This window comes from Candoia aspera, chromosome 17 (assembly GCF_035149785.1).
Source record: "Candoia aspera isolate rCanAsp1 chromosome 17, rCanAsp1.hap2, whole genome shotgun sequence".
Taxonomy (NCBI): domain Eukaryota; kingdom Metazoa; phylum Chordata; class Lepidosauria; order Squamata; family Boidae; genus Candoia; species Candoia aspera.
The window spans coordinates 4,330,183-4,348,924 of record NC_086169.1 but is presented as its reverse complement, the minus strand read 5'-3'; the positions used below and the strand labels follow the sequence as shown (position 1 = coordinate 4,348,924).

The 18,742-nt window shown below is 45.1% G+C and overlaps 1 protein-coding gene and 2 non-coding genes across 3 annotated transcripts; 2 read left to right on the top strand and 1 right to left on the bottom strand.

Annotated features, from left to right (window-relative positions):
* The first annotated feature begins 826 nt into the window (after window positions 1–826).
* On the top strand, window positions 827–965 carry LOC134506907 (small nucleolar RNA SNORA57). The gene has a single exon (XR_010068839.1). It is a non-coding gene; the product is annotated as a small nucleolar RNA SNORA57 (small nucleolar RNA).
* Window positions 966–6,600: 5,635 nt separating this feature from the next.
* LOC134506903 (U2 spliceosomal RNA) lies at window positions 6,601–6,791 on the top strand. Its single transcript, XR_010068835.1, has one exon. It is a non-coding gene; the product is annotated as a U2 spliceosomal RNA (small nuclear RNA).
* A 2,690-nt stretch (window positions 6,792–9,481) lies between these two features.
* POLR2G (RNA polymerase II subunit G) lies at window positions 9,482–17,774 on the bottom strand. Its single transcript, XM_063317036.1, has 8 exons — window positions 17,683–17,774; window positions 16,211–16,320; window positions 15,384–15,543; window positions 14,994–15,044; window positions 14,822–14,887; window positions 13,558–13,629; window positions 11,936–11,969; window positions 9,482–9,715 (listed from the first exon to the last, which is right to left on the bottom strand). Exons 1-8 carry the CDS (start codon window positions 17,692–17,694, stop codon window positions 9,702–9,704), a joined length of 519 nt encoding a protein of 172 aa, XP_063173106.1. The 5' UTR covers window positions 17,695–17,774; the 3' UTR covers window positions 9,482–9,701.
* Window positions 17,775–18,742: the final 968 nt, after the last annotated feature.

Here is an 18,742-nt window from a genome sequence, read left to right as displayed (position 1 = left end):
CCAGGAGCCACGTGGGAAGAGCCGGGAGACTTCCACCCGGGAAGATCCGAGTCTGCAGGCGGGAGATGCGACCGTGGGGAGCCACGTGGAGGTTGGAGCAAGGCTGAGCCGAGGCCGGTATCCTAGGAAAGGGAGGACGCGTGAGTGAGATCGTCTCTGCGGCCCGAGGATCGGAGATGCGGGCAGAGGGCGTCGGAAGAGGGGAGACAAAACAGACACGTGGCGACAGGAGCGACTCCGGTTCTTGCTTTGCCTCCTCGCGATCTGTCTGCAACGTGGACCTCAGGATCCGCCCGAGGTTTCTTCCAGAGCTGGCAGAAGCAGCTCCATGCAGCCCCCGCCCACCCAAGACGCTGTATCTTCCTGCTAAAGGGATCCTTGAGGGATCGCCATGGGCAATCCGGTTCATTGGGAGATATCAGCCTTTGTCTTTAAGCTCTTTTTTTCAGGGATGCTGGCCTCAAACCCCGTAGAAGACAAGGAGAAAAAAAATAATTGCCCACATCCCCAAGGAAGGACAACAGGTATGCGAGGGCTGCTTGGACCCACACTCTGCAGACCATGGATGGAGCAAAGGGGATCCAGACTCCTGCCTTCCTGCAGAAGAAGGGGGGTCTTCCTGCGGGGAGTTTAGGCGTGGCCCACCCCTAAATTCTGCACCCAGACAGGATCATTCTCGCTCTTTCCTGAAATGTGGGGGGGGGGGGGAAGACCATGCCTCCCATTATCCACAGTTGTGGCTGAGGATGAGGGGAAGCACAAGCCAAGGGCACCAGGTTGGGAGATGGGTGGAAGCTGGACTGGTGTCGGCCCAGAAAAAGCAAGGCCTCCCTTTCTTGGCAGGGTTGGGTTTTCCCGTACCCAGTTCTGTAATGTGCGGAGGTAAAGAAAGTGACCCGGTGTCATGTCTTCGGTGCCAGCAGCTTGCCCATCTGCTGGTTCTATCCTCAAGCACTGGGACAAAGCTAGATTCCAACAGAAGAGAATCTCTGTGGCTCAGGGTTGAACTGTGGAGTCCTTGGTGCCCTCTGAGCTTGGTGATTCGCTGGCAGATGTTGCATGACCCAACTGTTGGAATTATCAGGGGTCAACTCAGCATTGTCCATAAGCATAAGGGGGTCTTTCTAGTAAACGCATCTCTATTGTGCTTGTGGGATGTCACGTGGGTCACTTGATTTCCACTTCCTCCTCCTTCCTGGGTTTGAGGATTAACAATCTCCATTACCTCTTGGGCACACCTGCAAGCAGGAGGTGCTGCAGAATGCAGCTCTTGTACTCTCATCTTGCTTGCATGCCGACTTCCTATTTCCATAGAAAATGTCTACAAAGAACCAGTGGTGAATAAGTTCTTTCTACTATGAAGCTAAGGGACGCGGTGGCACTGCGGGTTAAACCGCTGAGCTGCTGAGCTTGCCGATCGGAAGGTCAGCGGTTCGAATCCACGGGATAGGGTGAGCTCCTGTTGCTGGTCCCAGCTCCTGCCAACCTAGCAGTTCGAAAACATGCAAATGTGAGTAGATTAATAGGTACTGCTTCGGCGGGCAGGTAACGGTGTTCTGTGTAGTCATGCCGGCCACATGACCACAGAGGAAGTGTCTATGGACAAACGCCGGCTCTTCGGCTTTGAAACGGAGAGGAGCACCGCCCCCTAGAGTCGGACACGACTGGACTTAATGGCAAAGGAAACCTTTACCTTTACCTAACCTATGAAGCTACTTGTATCCAGATCTAAGCTATCTCTTTTTCTTCATCTAACTACTGTGTGAAGATTGAATTTATTTCTGAATGTAGTTAAGCTTAATGTGCAAGTTTTGGTTCATGCTTCTACTTTGAAGACTGTTGTTAGCCGCTTGGAGTTTTTATTAACCTTTAAAAACTCCATCACCAACTAGGTGACACCATCATTGCTCATGTTCATGAACATCATGAGCACCAGCACTGATGATGTTACCTAGTCTGGTCATGAGACGTCTGCAAGCAAATCACCATGCTCAGGTAGCACCGAGGCTCCACAAAGCTAGATTCCGTTTATTGTAACACAAGCTTTATCCAGCGGTGGGATCCATTTCCTGTAAGTTCAAAGCATCTGGGCAGGCAGTGTGATCCATTAGACTTGCAAAATTGCACATATATTTGGGAAGGTAGGTCCACCCAAGGAACCAAGTTGCAATGGGTGAGGGCTGGATCCCGTGACGCCAATTCTCACTCATTCATTTTTTTTCTCCTCCATTTTTACCTTTCTCCACCACCGCTGGTTTGTCATTGCAGTGGACCTTGTACACAAGAGATACTGAATTTGTTAACTTTAATTGCTATACCTAACATTTTCTCCCGTTCAGTCAAGAAATACCAAAACCAAGATAGTCAAGGAACGTTCATCCGTTCTTTATGGACACACATTACAAATCATAATGAAAGTTTTCCTCTTGATTTTTTTTCCCTTTTAGGTAAGGGACTGTTTATTATATACAACATTGCTAGATTTTGCCTGGCAGCAATTAAACTTTGCAAACAAATAATTAAGGGTACTGGGCATGGGTAAATAAACTTACTGAGAATTTCTCTTTAATTTTTTTAAACGTTCATCTGTTTTTACATCTTTTTTTGTGGCCTTCAGAGTCCCCCTTTTAGCACATGGTCTTAATATTAAGAATTTTTATAAAGCTATCTTAAGGTTTTAATGTTATAGTATTGTCTTAGCAATCATAGCTTTTACTTTTTATTTTACTTAGCTTCAGTGACATTATTGAAGTAAATGTAATTTTTCCTGATTGTATTTTATGCCAGGCTTAATATAAAATTATTTTTTAAAATGGGGTGAGAGAGCTTGGGGTTTTCCATGGCATGGGTAGGACCCATTGGCTTTAATGTGGCTCTTTGGTTTGAACACATTGTGTGACGATGCGGCAGGTACTTTGCTAATTTGGTTTAAGTTCTCATTAATCTTTTTTTCTCAAAGGTTTGGACCAGATCCAGGTGTGACCAAGGACCCACAAATTCTACCGTAGAAATTAGAAGGCACCCCGGATTGACTTTGAAAGACTGTTGTAAAATGTCTCCAGTAAATAAGTTTGATGCATTTCTTTGCCGGTATTCTTTTTTAAATTGCTCAAAGCTGGTACCAACAATGTACATGTTTAAAAAGAAGCAATAATAATGACATTTAAAAGTGATCAGTAAATTCACGGCTGGCACCCTACAGCACTTAAACTCGGCATCCACCAATTATTGAATACAATTTGAAAGTCGGGGGAGTTTCTTCAGCACACAACCCTGATTCCCAGCTTAAATTAAGACCCAATTTAATTATCTGCCAATTAAATTAAAATCCTAAATTGAGGGTGCTTTCACTTTCAGCCTTCACACTGGGTATCAATGCACTGAAAAGCTTGATCAATAACAGCATATGGGAAAAGATTAATTTGTTGCTTAACAGTGAGTTACTGTTATATATCCATTATGTTATCAGTAATTGTGGCAGCTTTTTTTTTTTTAAGAGTTTTCTGTTTTGTGTGCATTGTTTTCTATTTTGTGGAAGTAGTATTTTTGCTTTGTTGCTGTCTCTCTATAATAAATTACATCTGAAACGCAGTAGCTTCTGCTGCATGAATTGCAACTTATCAAAACCATGGTTTTAATGGCTGGCTTTGCACAGCACAAAGTCATAACTGAGCAAAGTAGTTTATGAAATTAGCCCAAATGTCAGCCTATAAGAGAAGGGGGTTCTGTTGCTTTAATGAGTTATGGGAACAAACCACTAATTGTGGTTTATAGTTTGGTGGGCAGTACGATGATCATCTTGGGGAACAAAGAAAGCAGCTTCTGTTTAATGCTCACTATAGACACTGGCCAGAGAGAAGAAAATACAGTATTGAGGCAGGCAAGAGACCAATTTTAGCAAAATGGGGGGTGTGGCCTGCGGAAGCCATTTTGTGATTCAAGGAAGCCAACCAAGGCAGCCATTTTGTAAAAGCCCAGAATGGTTGCATTTCCAGACTTTGACAATGGACAAGCTGCTCCCATCCAACAGTTTTTACTAAGAGCAGCTGAATCCCACTTTCTCACCTCTGTACTATTTGCTCAATTACTGGCTGGACGTTTTCCCTGCTATATTCCAACGCTTTGCGTCATTTATAATAAAAATAAATAACAGTTAACCCAGTGCACCACCCACACTGCAATATTTTGGGCTAGTTCAATCATGCAAAGCATGGCATGCAAATGGTGTAGAACAAGAGGATTGCGCTGGCCCAGCTTGGATTTATTATGCATTTCTTCACTTGCTCCTTCCTGTTTAAACGGGCCTTGTCTTCCAAAGCAACGTACTCTGTTACATCGCTTGCGGCCTTTATATCGAAGCAATCTAGGAAAGTTGCAAATAAATAGCCTGCTCTTTGAGCAATCTTCCATGTGGGAGAAACCATGGTTGGTTTGTAGCCTTGAGAGCACCCAGCCAAACTTGTAGTCACAGGCCAGATTTTCTCATGCATCTCTTGACCATGTGGAAAAAACAAGGCTTGGGTACCTATGGGCATCCAAGTGCCTTTGAAAGAAAGGTGGTATGAAAAATTAAAGCAAATTAAAACTACTCCGAACACAAGGAGATGAATTTGTCCAAGGGCTGGAAGATACAGCATGTCTTACCAAACTCCCAAAGGGGGGAATAATGCATGGTACGTCTACAATCCCTTGTCTTCCAAATCAGCTGCCTTGTTCATTTGGAAGGAGAAAATTCCATTTTAGGGATCCACATTTGCTGCCTGGGGCTACCAGAAAAATGCACTTTAGGACAGAGAAAATGGGACAATGGGGTCTTCACCCTCCAAGCCACGACATTTCAGATGAGCTCTTTCCATGACACGCTACGCTTAGCTGGTTTTCCGGTGGCAAATCGTACAACTCCAACCCACGCTGTTAACTTGTGCTTCAACATCTTGCATGGACCCACCGTTGTGGGCTAATTCATTACCAAATTAAGCCAGTTGAGATGATAGTCATAACCTGGTGAGCTGTTCCCAAAAGGGACTAAGAACATACACCAGAATCAATTGGTGTCCCTAGATAGCAAATTTTGGGAGGCAGGATGTTCCCGTACGGGTTAGTTCTACACAGGCTCAAAGAAAGCTCGGTAACATTTCTTCCAAGATTGGTCCTGAGATTCAGAAGTAAAGCTGAAGGTGGAATGCTGGAGATCTTTTATATAATTTAGCATCACCTTAATACCAGTTTTGATGTAGGTTTTAAGTCATTGCAAGCCATCTCAAGGGTAAGTAGGAAGATATTGACTCATTAAACATTGTCAAGTTGGCATCAACTCTTAGCAACCACATGGACTTCTCCAGGATGATGTGTTCAACCTGGTCTCTCAATGGTCCACCCATCTTTGCTGCTGATTATTCTCTTTCCTTCCAGCTTTCCCAGAATTATGGATTTTTCAACACAGCAGGGTCTTCACAGAGTGTCCAAAATATGATAATTTGAGCCAGGTCACTTATACCTTGAGTGCAAACTGGGTTGATTGGTTTGATGATCCATTTGTTTGTTTTCTTGGCTATCCATGGTATTCTCAGGAGTCGGAAAAGACACCAAACACCAAAGTTTTTTATTTATGTCGTGTCCAGATCAAACTTGGTTCTTCCAAAATGTAGCCACCGCCACAGCTTTGTCATTAGCTTGCTGTAGGTCATTGACAGTACAAGGCTCCGGCAATAATCAGCACAATAATCAAACCAAGCTAAACACCAAAGTTCAAAAATATCAACACACTTTTTATCCTGCTTCTTCCAAGTCCAACTTCCGCATCCACCTTGAAGGGACAGTTGAAAGGAGGCCTGGTTTCACTGAGGCAATTTGACCAATCCTCCCTCCCTCCCTTCTCTTTCTTCCCTCCCTCCCTCCCTTTTTTCCTTCCTTCCTTCCTCCCCTCCTCCTTCCTTCTTTTCGTTCTTTTTCCTTCCTCCTTCCACAAGCCAACGCTCCCTTCCCTCCCCCAATCCGTCTTGCTGGAAACACCCCCTGCTGTGATTTAGGAGCCCCACGGAAAGGAGAAAGAGGCCATCCCTGTTGGGGACACAGATGTGATGCTCAACCACAGCTGGACAGCGGGAGGGCACAGCTGGGCCCATCACGCTGGGCTGGTGGGTCCTGCTGGAGGGGATGCCGCAGCAGAACTGGGGGGGCATCCTGGATGGGAAGCCCTCCCAGCCCCGGAGCCCACCCCCGCTGGGGGGCCTGTTCTGCAGCTGTGGGTGGCTGCTGCCCCCCCAGGCTGGCAGAGGGACGACAGGGGAGGAGAGAGTGACGGGGAGGAGGATGAGTCACTGCATGCAAATGTGCCGCCAATGGCCACCCGAAGAGCCAGCCAGGCCGACGGGAAGTGAACAGGGGCGAGAGAACCCCCCCGTTTTGCCCCCAGGTTGCCACGCAGGGGGTACCAAGGCAGCCCAGCCGAAGCAGGGAGCCAGGCAGAATTGACCCGCCAGTCTTAAAGACGCAGCTGAGCCCCCCCACAGACGCAGCTCCTTGCGGCACAGCCGGGCTCCCCGAGACCTGAAGGGCCACCCGCAAGAGAGTCCCGGGGGCCGTCCGGCTGGGGAAGGCATCGCTTCTCGGCCTTTTGGCTAAGATCAAGTGTAGTATCTGTTCTTATCAGTTTAATATCTGATATGTCCTCTATTTGAGGACTACATATTAAATGGATTTTTGGAACTGGGAGATGGAATAGGGGCTTGCTCCGTCCACTCCAAGCATCGGCCTGGTATTGCAGTACCTCCAGGAACGGTGCACCTCCCTCTGGGAGGAATCTACCTGGTTCAAAAAACAGATTGAATGAAACACAGGAGGGAAAAACCCTTGCAAGAGCTTGCAGAATGCCAAGCATGTAAATCTCATGCTTGGACTGAATTCTCATGCATAAAAATCTTGCACAAGGAGACCACAAATACTTTATGCAGGGAAAATGGGACAAGCAGCTCTGGTTCGCATGCCCATGCTCTTGCACACTCCTGCACACTCATTCCATAGTCTCACATGCCGCATGCTCCTTTCCAAGCACGCTCTTGCACGCTCCTGCACACTCATTCCATACAGTCTCGCATGCCGCATGCTCCTTTCCAAGCACGCTCTTGCACGCTCCATTCCATACTCTCTTGCACGCCCCATTCCCCACGTGCTCCTGCACTTGTTCGCCTGGCTAACAAGCCACTTTCCTCCTCTGCTTTTGGCATCCTGCTAAGCCAGGATTTTTAAGCCACTTTTCTCCTCTGCTTTTGGCATCCTGCTAAGCCAGGATTTTTAAGCCACTTTCCTCCTCTGCTTTTGGCATCCTGCTAAGCCAGGATTTTTAAACCGTAAAGAACAGCGCTGCATGATCAGGGCCTGGCTCACCCAGTGTCCAAAGGCCTTTAACAGCTAAAGCTTCTTCATGAATTTTCATGCGGAAAACAAAGATTTAAGGACGGGGTAGGTGGGAATCTTTAATAAAAGGCAGATCAGCGAGGCTTCTCAGGCGTAACGGCTACCCTGGAGAGGGAATTTTGGAGATTGAAAAAATTACTTTTTCTGTTTAACTTCCCCCATTTTTGTTAGAATTGCCGGGGGTAAATTAAAATAAGCAATCAAACTATTTTATCTGCTGACTCACCCTAAGCTGTTCAGCTGTCTTTGGGCTAGAGCCCCTGTGCTCTGCTCAAGCTCTAGGAAGAAAAAAATACCATTTAGAGTTGATGTATCAAAATTCAGGAAATGCCAACATTTTCCAAACGCTGCGTGGAACGCCAGGATAATTTTAAGAGCGGTGCAGCCTTAATAGCAACCTTTGAATGCCGAATTCCAAATACTGTATGTTCCTGCGTATAAGCCCATCTGGGGATAATCCGACCCTCGAATTTTTAACCAAAATACCATGAAAAATGAACCGCCCGTGGATAAGCCAACCTGCATTTTCCATGGTATTTTGGTTAAAAATTTGCAGGTCAGTTTATTTGCAGATGGGCTTATACACAAGTATATATAGAAAATACAGGTACTTTAAAAAAGTATTTCCATATGTACTCATAGATAAGCCAAACCTTATTTTTGGGGTGCCTTTTGGCACCTAAAATTCTCAGCTTACCTGCAAGTATATAAGGTACCTCTCCATTTTTTAAAAACCAACATTGGCAAATACTCATTAGCAGAAAAAAAATATATATATATTGGGTGAACTACGAGGAAGTTAAAATAAGTCACCATCTACCAAACTTGTTATCTATATATAAAACAAAGTTTATCAGGTTTTAACAGACCATGCACGGATATACACACATGCTTTATACATGCTGAACTGTCATGGGCTTGGCCTTGGCTTGATGTGTCACATGAACCAACTGTTATAGTTTATTCAGTAATCTCTGGTTTAGTATAATGTGTGAACTCAGTCAAACTCTTGAAGTATTTGAGCAACCATGATTTGGGCTCAGACAACAAAAAAGGACTCAGATTCCTCCCCCAGCCACAGACTCCAGGCCAGGTACATGTCTTCCCTCTGCATGTGGATCCCACGGAAGATAGAATTTGTACCATCTGCACCCTTCAATGGTATCCCACCTTAAATGATCCCCAAGACTTAATTTTCATTCTTTCACTGCTCCTTCCACATTGTCAGAAAAACCAGACATGTCAAAACTATTAGAAAATGCTCAGACTTGGAAAAAGATGGCCTGCCGTATTTGGCATGTATCAAACAGGTTAAGCATGAATTCTGATGTTTCTCTCATTATGGCTTTCTGATTTTTTTTTTCATTTAATTCAGCAAACCTCAGAAATTTCTCCTTGCTGGGCATACTCAGCTTTGCAGATGCTATTTTGGCAACTAAAGACACCGGTTTATGGCAAAAGGTAGTTTCCTTCCCCCACCCTTCTTCTTAGAATCCAACTCCCACACGCAGTTGTCTAGAAGTAGAAAAAAAAGAATGATGTTCTGGCAAAATTCGAGGGGCATCTTTTGTCAAACTGTGACATGCAGAAAGAAATTAAGAAAAAAAAGACCCATTTAGAAAAACGCAAAGCAGTCAACTCTGACCATTTTTTGAAGTATTACAAGCTCAAAATTCTCAAGACAGCTCTGTTTAACCTCTCAATATTCCCATTTCTCCTCCAAATTGACCATTCTTCACTTGAAATGGTTTGAACTCAAATGCTCTGTGGATATAATTAGTGACAGGAAAAGAAGTATCAGGAGAGGATGGGAAAGTCTTTTTTCCCCCCCAGTACTTCTTACTCCAAACTCTCATTAACTTCCTCCAAAAAGTGTGCCAGGCAAGCATTCATTCCCTTATAACTTTTTACCCAATCTTGTGCCATGGTAAAAGGGTAAACATGTCGATATTATTACACTCTGATCAATTCTGCCTCTGTTCCAGCTGAAAAATGAGATATTAAAAATGTCGGTCAATCTGTGCAATCCATAAAGGGAAGGAAGGAGCCACTGAAAAAGGAGGCAGACAGAACAGGAAAATATTTAATGACTGAAAAAGGGGGCTGACACAGACACTCAATTAATGCAGAAAACAACAGGGGAGGCGGAAGACCAGCGGCCCTTCAAAAACGCTCCCGGCTAACATGGGATGCTGGAAATGGTCACCCCTTCCCCTAACACAGCAGCCAGCCAACCTTTCCTCCATGGAGATGGAGATGAACCAAGCAAGAACAGAGATGGGTCTTCAGTTCAGGAGACCTGGAAGACAAAGACCAGGTTGAAAACTGCTGCATGGGAAACCGTCTTCCCGTGCAACCCCAAAATGGTTGTTTGGATTGGCACACCCTGGCCCGACTTGCTCAAACGCCAGAGTGATGGTGGAGCAGGCCTAAAGCCACCTGATCTGATGGTTTTGCTCCAAAGTGGTGGTTCAGAGGCTTCTCAGCAGCCCGAGGGCTCGATCTGGGAAGGTTGAAGATGTGGTCTGCCTGGTTAGCCTAACGGGGGCCCTTCTGGACTCTTGAATCCAGCATATTTGAGCAAAGAGGCAGAACAGGGCCATGAGAAGGTGTTGGGCATGGAGTCCTCGCCCAGCTCCAGAAGCTTGTAAAGTGACTTGAGCCAGTGACTCTCTTAGTCTTGTCCTGGCCTCCCTCACAGGGTTGTCATGATGGGCAAGAGGGCGCCCTTTAGTTAGTGATTCGGAATTATCTGTACACCACCCACTCGTGTGTGTCTGAGCTCCTCAAGGAAAGGATGGGTGGATGGAATGCTAAGAAATAAATAAAAAGGCACAAGCAGTCATCAGCTGCACAGAGGGCCTCCTCTTCCCCAGAGATATTGCTATTCTGAGTGGTGTTTATTTCCCCTCTTTTCTCGGGGAACTAAAAGGACTTACGGGGGAGGTCCCCCCAGTTGTAATCATCCAACCCTGTTAGGTAGGCCGGGCTGAGAGGAGGGACTGGCCCCCCGGGAGTTTCTGGGGCAGAGGGGAGACTAGAACTCTTAGCCCAGCACCTTCCCCAATGTTAGTTTGTTTGTTTCATTCATTCATTCATTCATTCATTCATTCATTCATTCATTCATTCATTCACAAACTCATTCTCTCCCCCATCTTTATTCCTATCTATCTATCTATCTATCTATCTATCTATCTATCTATCTATCTATCTATCTATCTTTCCCTTCCCTTCCCTCTAAAAGATAAACCCACTTTTCTCCACATTATCCACACTAAAAACCGGCCCCTCCTTATTTCCTTAATTCTTATGTTCTCTCAATGCTGCTCTTTCATCCCACTTCATGCCCCCTGACGTTTTAGTATATCCGTTCTGGGGTCACGTCTGAAGTACCTTACCGTTCTAGGAACGATTCCATCAGTCTTTACATATCTTAGTTATTACACAGCAATGCAGCAGGACGCCCATTTAACAATTCTGTAACTCTGCCACTGTAGCCCTTTTAAACACCCTGCCTCTACCTCTGTATTTTTATCTTTTAAAAGGTACCTTTTTATCTTCCCTTCTTTTTACCCTGTGAAATTTGCATCACTATATATTTTTTTAATCTAATTCTTTTTTACTTCCATAACCTCTATCATGGAACTAAATTTGATCACTGAGTGCAAAAAAAAGCCAATAATAATAATAATAATAATAATATATGGGTAATCTACTATTAGATTTACAGTCAAAGACAGGTGGAAACTTAACAATCCAAGTCCTAACTAAGAATTAACTAAGCCCTACATGGCATGGGGCCAGGTTACCTGAGGGACCACCTCTTCCCCATTACATCAGCCCGTCCCACCCGATCGGGCAAAGAGGGCATGTTATGGACTCCGTCTGTAAGAGAATTTCACCTGGCGGGGTCCAGGAAGCGGGCCTTCTCCGCAGTAGCCCCCGCCCTGTGGAACATGCTGCCCCCAGAGGTGAGATTGGCCCCATCACTCCTGGCCTTTCGGCGGAGTCTGGAGACCTGGTTCTGCCGCCTTGCTTGGGGCGGAGAGGGGAATGGATCTACATGGGGATGGTTGCTATAGACCACTCCTCCCACACTTGGACTGCTTTAGATTCTTTTACCACTTGGACTTTTTATTTTTTACTCTTATTTACATCATTTATTGCTGTAATTTTATATCGTGTATTTTATTCATTGTATGATGGTTGTTTGAATCGATTATTGTAAACCGCCCAGAGTCCCCTGATGGGAGGAGATGGGCGGGGACAAATTGGAATAATACATAAAATAAATAAATAAAATAAAATTATTAAGGTAGTGTCTGAGGATATAGGCAGTTCCAAGCAAGGTTTTTTTTTTTTTTTTTTTTGAAAAATTAGGGTGTCCAGGCCTGATTATTATTTACTTATTGTTCAATTTCTCTTTTTCCCCTTAATCCTCCTGAATTCCTTTTTCAAAACAAGGGTCACCCAACTGGAGGCACATTTTACAACACAGCAAGGAATTAAAAACACGTACCCAGATAGTCATCCATCAGTGACCCAATGGCAAACTGAAAGAAAAGAGAGACGTGTGTTAAAACTGCCACGGTGGCCCCATTTTATTCCCAATTTTCAGAACAGGAGTTTTTCCATCTCTCTCTGGGAAGACCCCAAAGGGCAACATATGCAATTTTTACATGCAAAAAGACATCTGCCAGAACGATGGCCCTTCTCTAAAAATAAAGCAAGTTTCCAGTCCTCATGATTATAAGTATTGGGCTGATTAAATTCATAGTACAGGTAGTCCTCACTTAACATCCAATTGTTTACTGACAGTTCAGCCTTACGACGGTGCTGAAAAAACCAACTTACAGCTGGCTTTCACACGGACAACTGTCACAGCATCCCCGCAGTCACATGATCACAATTTGGGTGCTTGGCAACCAGTTCGCATTTATGACCGTCGCAGCATCCCGCGATCACCATTTTCGACCTTCCCGGCCGACTTCTGGCAAGCAAAATCAATGGGGAACCGCATGATTCACAACGACCACGCGGCTTGCTTAACACCCATGATTTGCTTAACGACCACCCCATAAAAGGTCAGAAAATGAGGTTGGATTCCCTTAACTGCTTCACTTAGCAACTGAAATACCAGTCCCAATTATGGTCGTTAAACGAGGACTACCTGTACAGGACAGTCTCTTGTCAAGTTGATTTTAGTTCAGCCCTGTGCTCATGAAAAATGGGGAAATTGATCCAAGGGTGCCAAAACCGCACCCCTGTCCTCCGCCTTTCTTCCGGTAGACCAGGATCCACGCCTATGAATTCTACTGACCATCCAGGGTTTGTTCCCAACTCCGGCAGGGACCGAAGCCATAAACGTCTACAAACTATGCCGATGATGTCCGCTCAGTTGTAGTTTGAGCACGTGCAGGTCAGAATCCAACTGGTGCAGAGGGTAGTATTAGGGGTATAATAAGATATAATCAAATAGATTTGGCAGAGAAGGCAAAACGTGTGATAATATTTAGAATAAAATTCCCTTTTGGCAGAGAATTGCTTTCGGTTTTCTTTTGTGAGTAATTGGGGAAAAAAAAATAAAGTTCTAGTTGGGAATGTTGATTATTAAGGTGAAACGGGTTATAGAAATAATGTTTAGTTAGAATTGGAGTAAGAGGCTGGTGTATTTTTATGTATATCTTGGCTGTAAAGAGTTGGAAGTTGTTCTTTTTGGTATCTTTTTCTATTTGTTTCCGCACTTCCTAGTTTTTCCCTTTAGTTTCCTTTCAATCCTTTTCCTATTTCTTCCATGTTTCGTCTTTACTCTGAAAATAGAATAAAGTTTCTTTAAAAAAAAATCACTCCGACTGGCGTAGAAATAGCCTGCCTCATCACGTCAAACACGGAGACCGTTTCAAAGCAAGAGCTGGAGATGGCTTCTCCTGAGCTGCCATTTCTACAGCAAACCAGACAGAGAAATCTCACCGACATTTTCTCCCCGCATTTTCCCTGCTGGTTTTCCTCAGCAGATATTCTGGATCAGTACTTTTAACCCTCCGTTTGTGTAGGATACAAAGGAGGAGAGATTAACGGGAGGGACTCCGCACGGCCAAAGGAAGGCTGAGGGGCGGCCATCCGTCGAATGGCGCAACTCACTATATCGTTCTTGTCCACCCGCGTCCCCACAATCTTCAATCTGATATTATCCTCTGGTTGAATGACAATATCCTGGTTTATGGGGAAAAAAGAAGAGGGAACATTAGAAATGCAGCAAGAATCAAGGTGGTACAGTGGTTAAGGCAGTGTTTCCCAACCTCAGCCAGTTCAAGCTGTGTGGACTTCAGCTCCCAGAATTCCCCAGCCAGCATGCTCCGAGCTGCGTGGACTTCAGCTCCCAGAATTCCCTGGCCAGCATGCTCCGAGCTGCATGGACTTCAGCTCCCAGAATTCCCCGGCCAGCATGCTCCGAGCTGCGTGGACTTCAGCTCCCAGAATTCCCCGGCCAGCATGCTCCGAGCTGCGTGGACTTCAGCTCCCAGAATTCCCTGGCCAGCATGCTGGCCAGGGAATTCTGGGAGCTGAAGTCCACACAGCTTAAAGCAGCCGAGGTTGGGAATTACTGGGTTAAGGTGTTGAAATCAGCAGCAGAGAAACACAGGCTCACAGGCACAGCAGTTCATTGGCTGATTCAGGGCCAGCCCCTCCCTCTTGTCCCCAGAGCCAATCAGGTGTAGTGGGGAAGATGCTGGATTAGAAGAGGGGACACCAAGGTTCTAGTCCCTTTATCATAGCCCAACCTACCTCATAGGATTGTTGTTGTTGTGGAGAAAAATCAAACAAAAACAAACAAACACATCTCCCTTCTCTCTTCAAAACCTGGGTTGCATGTGCCAGAACCACTGAAGCATTTTTATTTATTTATCTATTTATATTTTTATATTTATTTATATTTTTATATTTATGTATTTATTATACATAAATAAATAAACAAATTTATTTATAGTTCAAATTCAGCCACCGCCCATCTCACTCAAAGAGCGACTCTGGGCAGTTTACAATAAAACTAGAATATTATCATCATCATCATCATTTGCCAGGGCCACCCACCAAAGGTGACCCACCAGGGTCACACCAAAGGAAAACTAGGTTTGTATGTTTTAGGCAAAAAGCACCCGGAGGGGAGGGAAATTTTGCCCTGTGAAACAGGATTTAGTCTCCGAAGTGGTGCAAAAATCCAGATTCACCGTTGCAGAGGAAGCGAAAAGGGGAATCGGACCAGATCCGTGAACAGAAGAACAGAGATTCTTCTCAGGAGGAACAGAGAATCTACAACACAGTGACCACAGTCTCATTCACACAGGCTTCGGTTCCAAATCATATTATTTTTTTCTTCCCAGGCCAGGGAAGGGAAAAGACTCACCTCATCCACAGTCTTGTAGCACGGCGGATTGGAGTTAGTATCGTACTCCATTTCTGAAGGAATTGACTGGGGGGAAGAACAAGGAACGAGGATCAACTGCAGGCAGGGATCTTTTGCTTCCCTTGCCTGTTTCACACGGAGTCACCCGCCCTCTGGCCCCCCAGGCACTCACATGTCGGGAAATGAAGCAAGACATGGGTCCGATCTCGGTGAAGAGGCCAACCTGGGTTGCAGAAGCCAAAAATTAAAATATTGCTCACAAGGGACGTTGTCCTAACAGCCAGGAACCACGCTGAGACGAGGAATAGGTCTCTAGTGCTTTATTACCGCTACATAGACAGAAAATCCTAACAAACTGAAGAAGTGTGGGAAAACCCAGAGATATAAACCCCAAAGTCGAGGTGGGTCTGTTCTGTGTCTCTTTGAATGGCTGCTCAACTCCTCAGTACTACGCCTGCCTTTTCCCCCCTGGATGGGGGCCCCCTCCTGCTCGCCACCAGTGCTCATGACAGATGTCCCTGAAAAATCTCTTCTTGGTCTCGGAAGATGCCCCGGGCCTTACCTTGTTCACCTGAGTCACAATAGCATCCACCACCTCGCCTTTGAAAGGCCGGAAGACAATCGCTTTGTATTTGACGGGGTAAAGGACGAAGCCGCGTCCCGGCTGAATCACGCCCGCCCCAATGTTGTCAATGGTGGTTACGGCGATGACAAAGCCGTACCTGGAAATCAGAGATGGAATTCTTGCATTAAACACAACTATCATTTATTTCCAAGAATGACTGGCCAGTTTCCTTTTTCCCCAAGCGTTTCAGATATCAAACGGGCCCCAACTCTGCTAGCTTCTTGGAAAGCAGTTAAGATCTGTGTTTAAAAAATAAATTACTATTTTGAACCTGGTTTTGGGATTCCGAGATCCAGAGGATGTTTGCATGTCTGACAGTTGTTCTTCGACATCTGGGCAATTTATATTGTACTATTTTATTTTATTTTTAAAATTATTTTTAGGGCCGGTGTGGTGTCGTGGTTAAGGCATCAGGCTAGAAACTGGGAGACCATCCCACCTTAGGCACAAAACCAGCTGGGGAACTTTGGGCCAGCCGCTCTCTCTCAGCTCTAGGAAGGAGGCAACGGCAAACCTCTTCTGAAAAACTCTGCCAAGAAAACTGCAGGGACTGGTCCAGGCAGTCTCCAAGACTCAGACACAACTGAACGGATTAGAAAACAAACAAGCAACCAATGCTCCTCCCAGCTAAACGGGGGGGAAAAACACACCCAGCGCTGCTGCATTATCCGGATCAAGCTGTTTTTTAATTATCTTTTTGAGCCTGCTACTGGCGCAGACCACCAAACTTTGCCGAAAACGAAACCTGGTGCCCTCCTTCTTACTTGCCAGTGCAGGTCCCTTCCACCTCTGTAAAGAGTTTTTGTTTCACGGTGTTGAGAAGGTTGGGTCCAAAGTAACGTGGGTGCAACAGAATTTCATGTTCCAATGAGATCTAAAAGCAAGGAGCATGGAGGGAAAGTGTCAATGATGCGGTGAGAAGGCAGCTGACCGATTCATATCCAGCGCATGCAGCCAGCGAGGGACAGGCTGAAGAGGGGAAACGCAGGACCCAGATCATTAACTATAGCACAGAGCTGCTAAGTTGGGGAAGAAAATGTGCCCCGTTACACATTTCTATTATTTTGTTCCTTCGCCCTTCAGGCATCCAGAGATTTATTTATTTTTCAGATTTCTATCACCGCCCATCTCCCCCAAAAAGGGGACTCTGAGATGCTGGGTTACAATCCCCATCATGCACAGACAGGCACGGCCTTCACCCAGTTAGATATGGACCATTTCTCCCCGCTGGCTTCATCACACCATCATCCGGAAACCAGCCACCGTAAGCCGTGATTGATAGCTCAGCTTCAGCGTTTAAGTTTATACCTGTTTTCTCCTCCAGTTCAAGGCAGCACCCACAGAAACTCCCTCCTCTTAAGTTGCTTCTTGGCCTTTTGGCTAAGGTCAAGTGTGTGTAGATGTTGCCCACAACAACCCAGCGAGGGAGGAAAGGCTGAAGAATATTAACATTCCACCTTTTCCTTTTATGCTTTATCGATGTTATTGTGATTTGTTTGATTGTTGTGACAGCCACCCAGAGCGTATACATTTAATAAATGATAATAATGATAATAATCGTAACTATTGTTATTGTTGTTGTTATTTTCTAGCACAACAGCCAACCCTGAGCAACCCATTTTTGCTACAGTAGCAAACAGGCAGAGGCACAGCATCCCACACCGAGCTTCCGCTGCTAAGGCTCCACTACTGTAATTCCTAGATCTTCCCTGCATCATCATGGCTTATTCAACAAACTATGATTGAAGCAAACCAGAGCATCCTATACTGGAGCTACGCCGTTACTTTTGTCCCAGAGGGGTCGATCGCCCGGCCAGGAACAGCCCAGAAAAGGTGGCATTTTTAAGACACATTTATTATCGCCCGAACTTTCCTAAAATTGGCTAAAATTAACGTGCTGGTCATCGCGTGCAAGAAAGGGCTTTGTTGTTTGTTGTACTGTAGTAAATATACACACAGAGAACATATTGTGTTAGAATATAATAACAACAACAACAATAATAATAATTTATTAAATGTGCATGCTGCCCGACTCTCAACGACTCTGGACGGCTCGCAACAATCCAACGAATTACAATAAAATCAATAAAACAGAAAAGGTACAGGTAAAATATTTACTGCAGTAAATGCACACGCAGAGACGGGCGTTTTCCCCCGTTTCCCGCTCTACGCCCAACCTGCACACGCCCTGACGCGTACACGCGTGACGCAGATCCACACGACCCCCTAAACTCACGTGGTAGAACATCGTCCCAGCCCGAACCCTCGACGAACCGGATGGAACGCGGCGACCGCCCCTTTGCCTAATGTTGCAACGCTGCTCCCCGCTGATTGGCTGCGCCGCGCTGGGATTCCAGAGCGCCTTAAAGGGACAGGCGCCGACCAAAAGCGGAGGCTTGGGCGTGTTTGGCTCAAGTGCGCGTGCGCTGCAGCAATCGAAACTGCTGGCGTATCCAAAGTAACTTCGGGGTTTGTTTGTTTGTTTTTTATCCCGCCTTTATTATTATTATTATTATTATTATTATTATTATTATTATTATTATTATTATTATTATTATCGCAAGGCAGTGAACATACCTAAACCTCCTTCCTCCTCCTATTTTCCCCACAACAACAACCCTGTGAGGTGGGTTGGTTACTTTTCATTGAAAACAAAGGGAACCCCTTAATACAGTAACTGCAAACCGCCTAGACCAGTGTTTCTCAACCTGGGCAATTTGAAGAGGTGTGGACTTCAACTCCCAGAATTCCCCAGCCAGCTGGGGGATTCTGGGAATTGAAGTCCACACCTCTTCAAGTTGCCCAGGTTGAGAAACACTGGCTTAGATGCTGGGTAAATGGCATAAACAATAATAAATACATAAATAACCGCCACAGAGGGGTGAAGTTTCTGTTAGGTCCAGCCAAAAGGGTGGGGGGGAACATTCAGCATTTAAATTATTAATTAAATTATATATCACATTGCATTAAATATAATTAAATTATATTTTAATACATTTATACTTTTATGTCATTGATAATAACGGTTTTTACTGTGAACCCCCCAGAGTCCCTCCTTGTGGGGGAGATGGGCGGTGATAAATCTGATAAATAAATGAATAAATGTGCATTCGTCGTAGGAGCTTTGGCGTAGTTTCATCATCAGTAAGTAAAATCAGCAAAGGGGAGGCTTAAGAAATCTGTCTCCAGACTGCTAACCCTGAAGTCCAAAGGCGAATAGTGATATTTTGGATGAATTCTACAAACTGAATAAAAAATAAAATTCCTGATGACTGATCTGTGTAAGAATTTGTTAT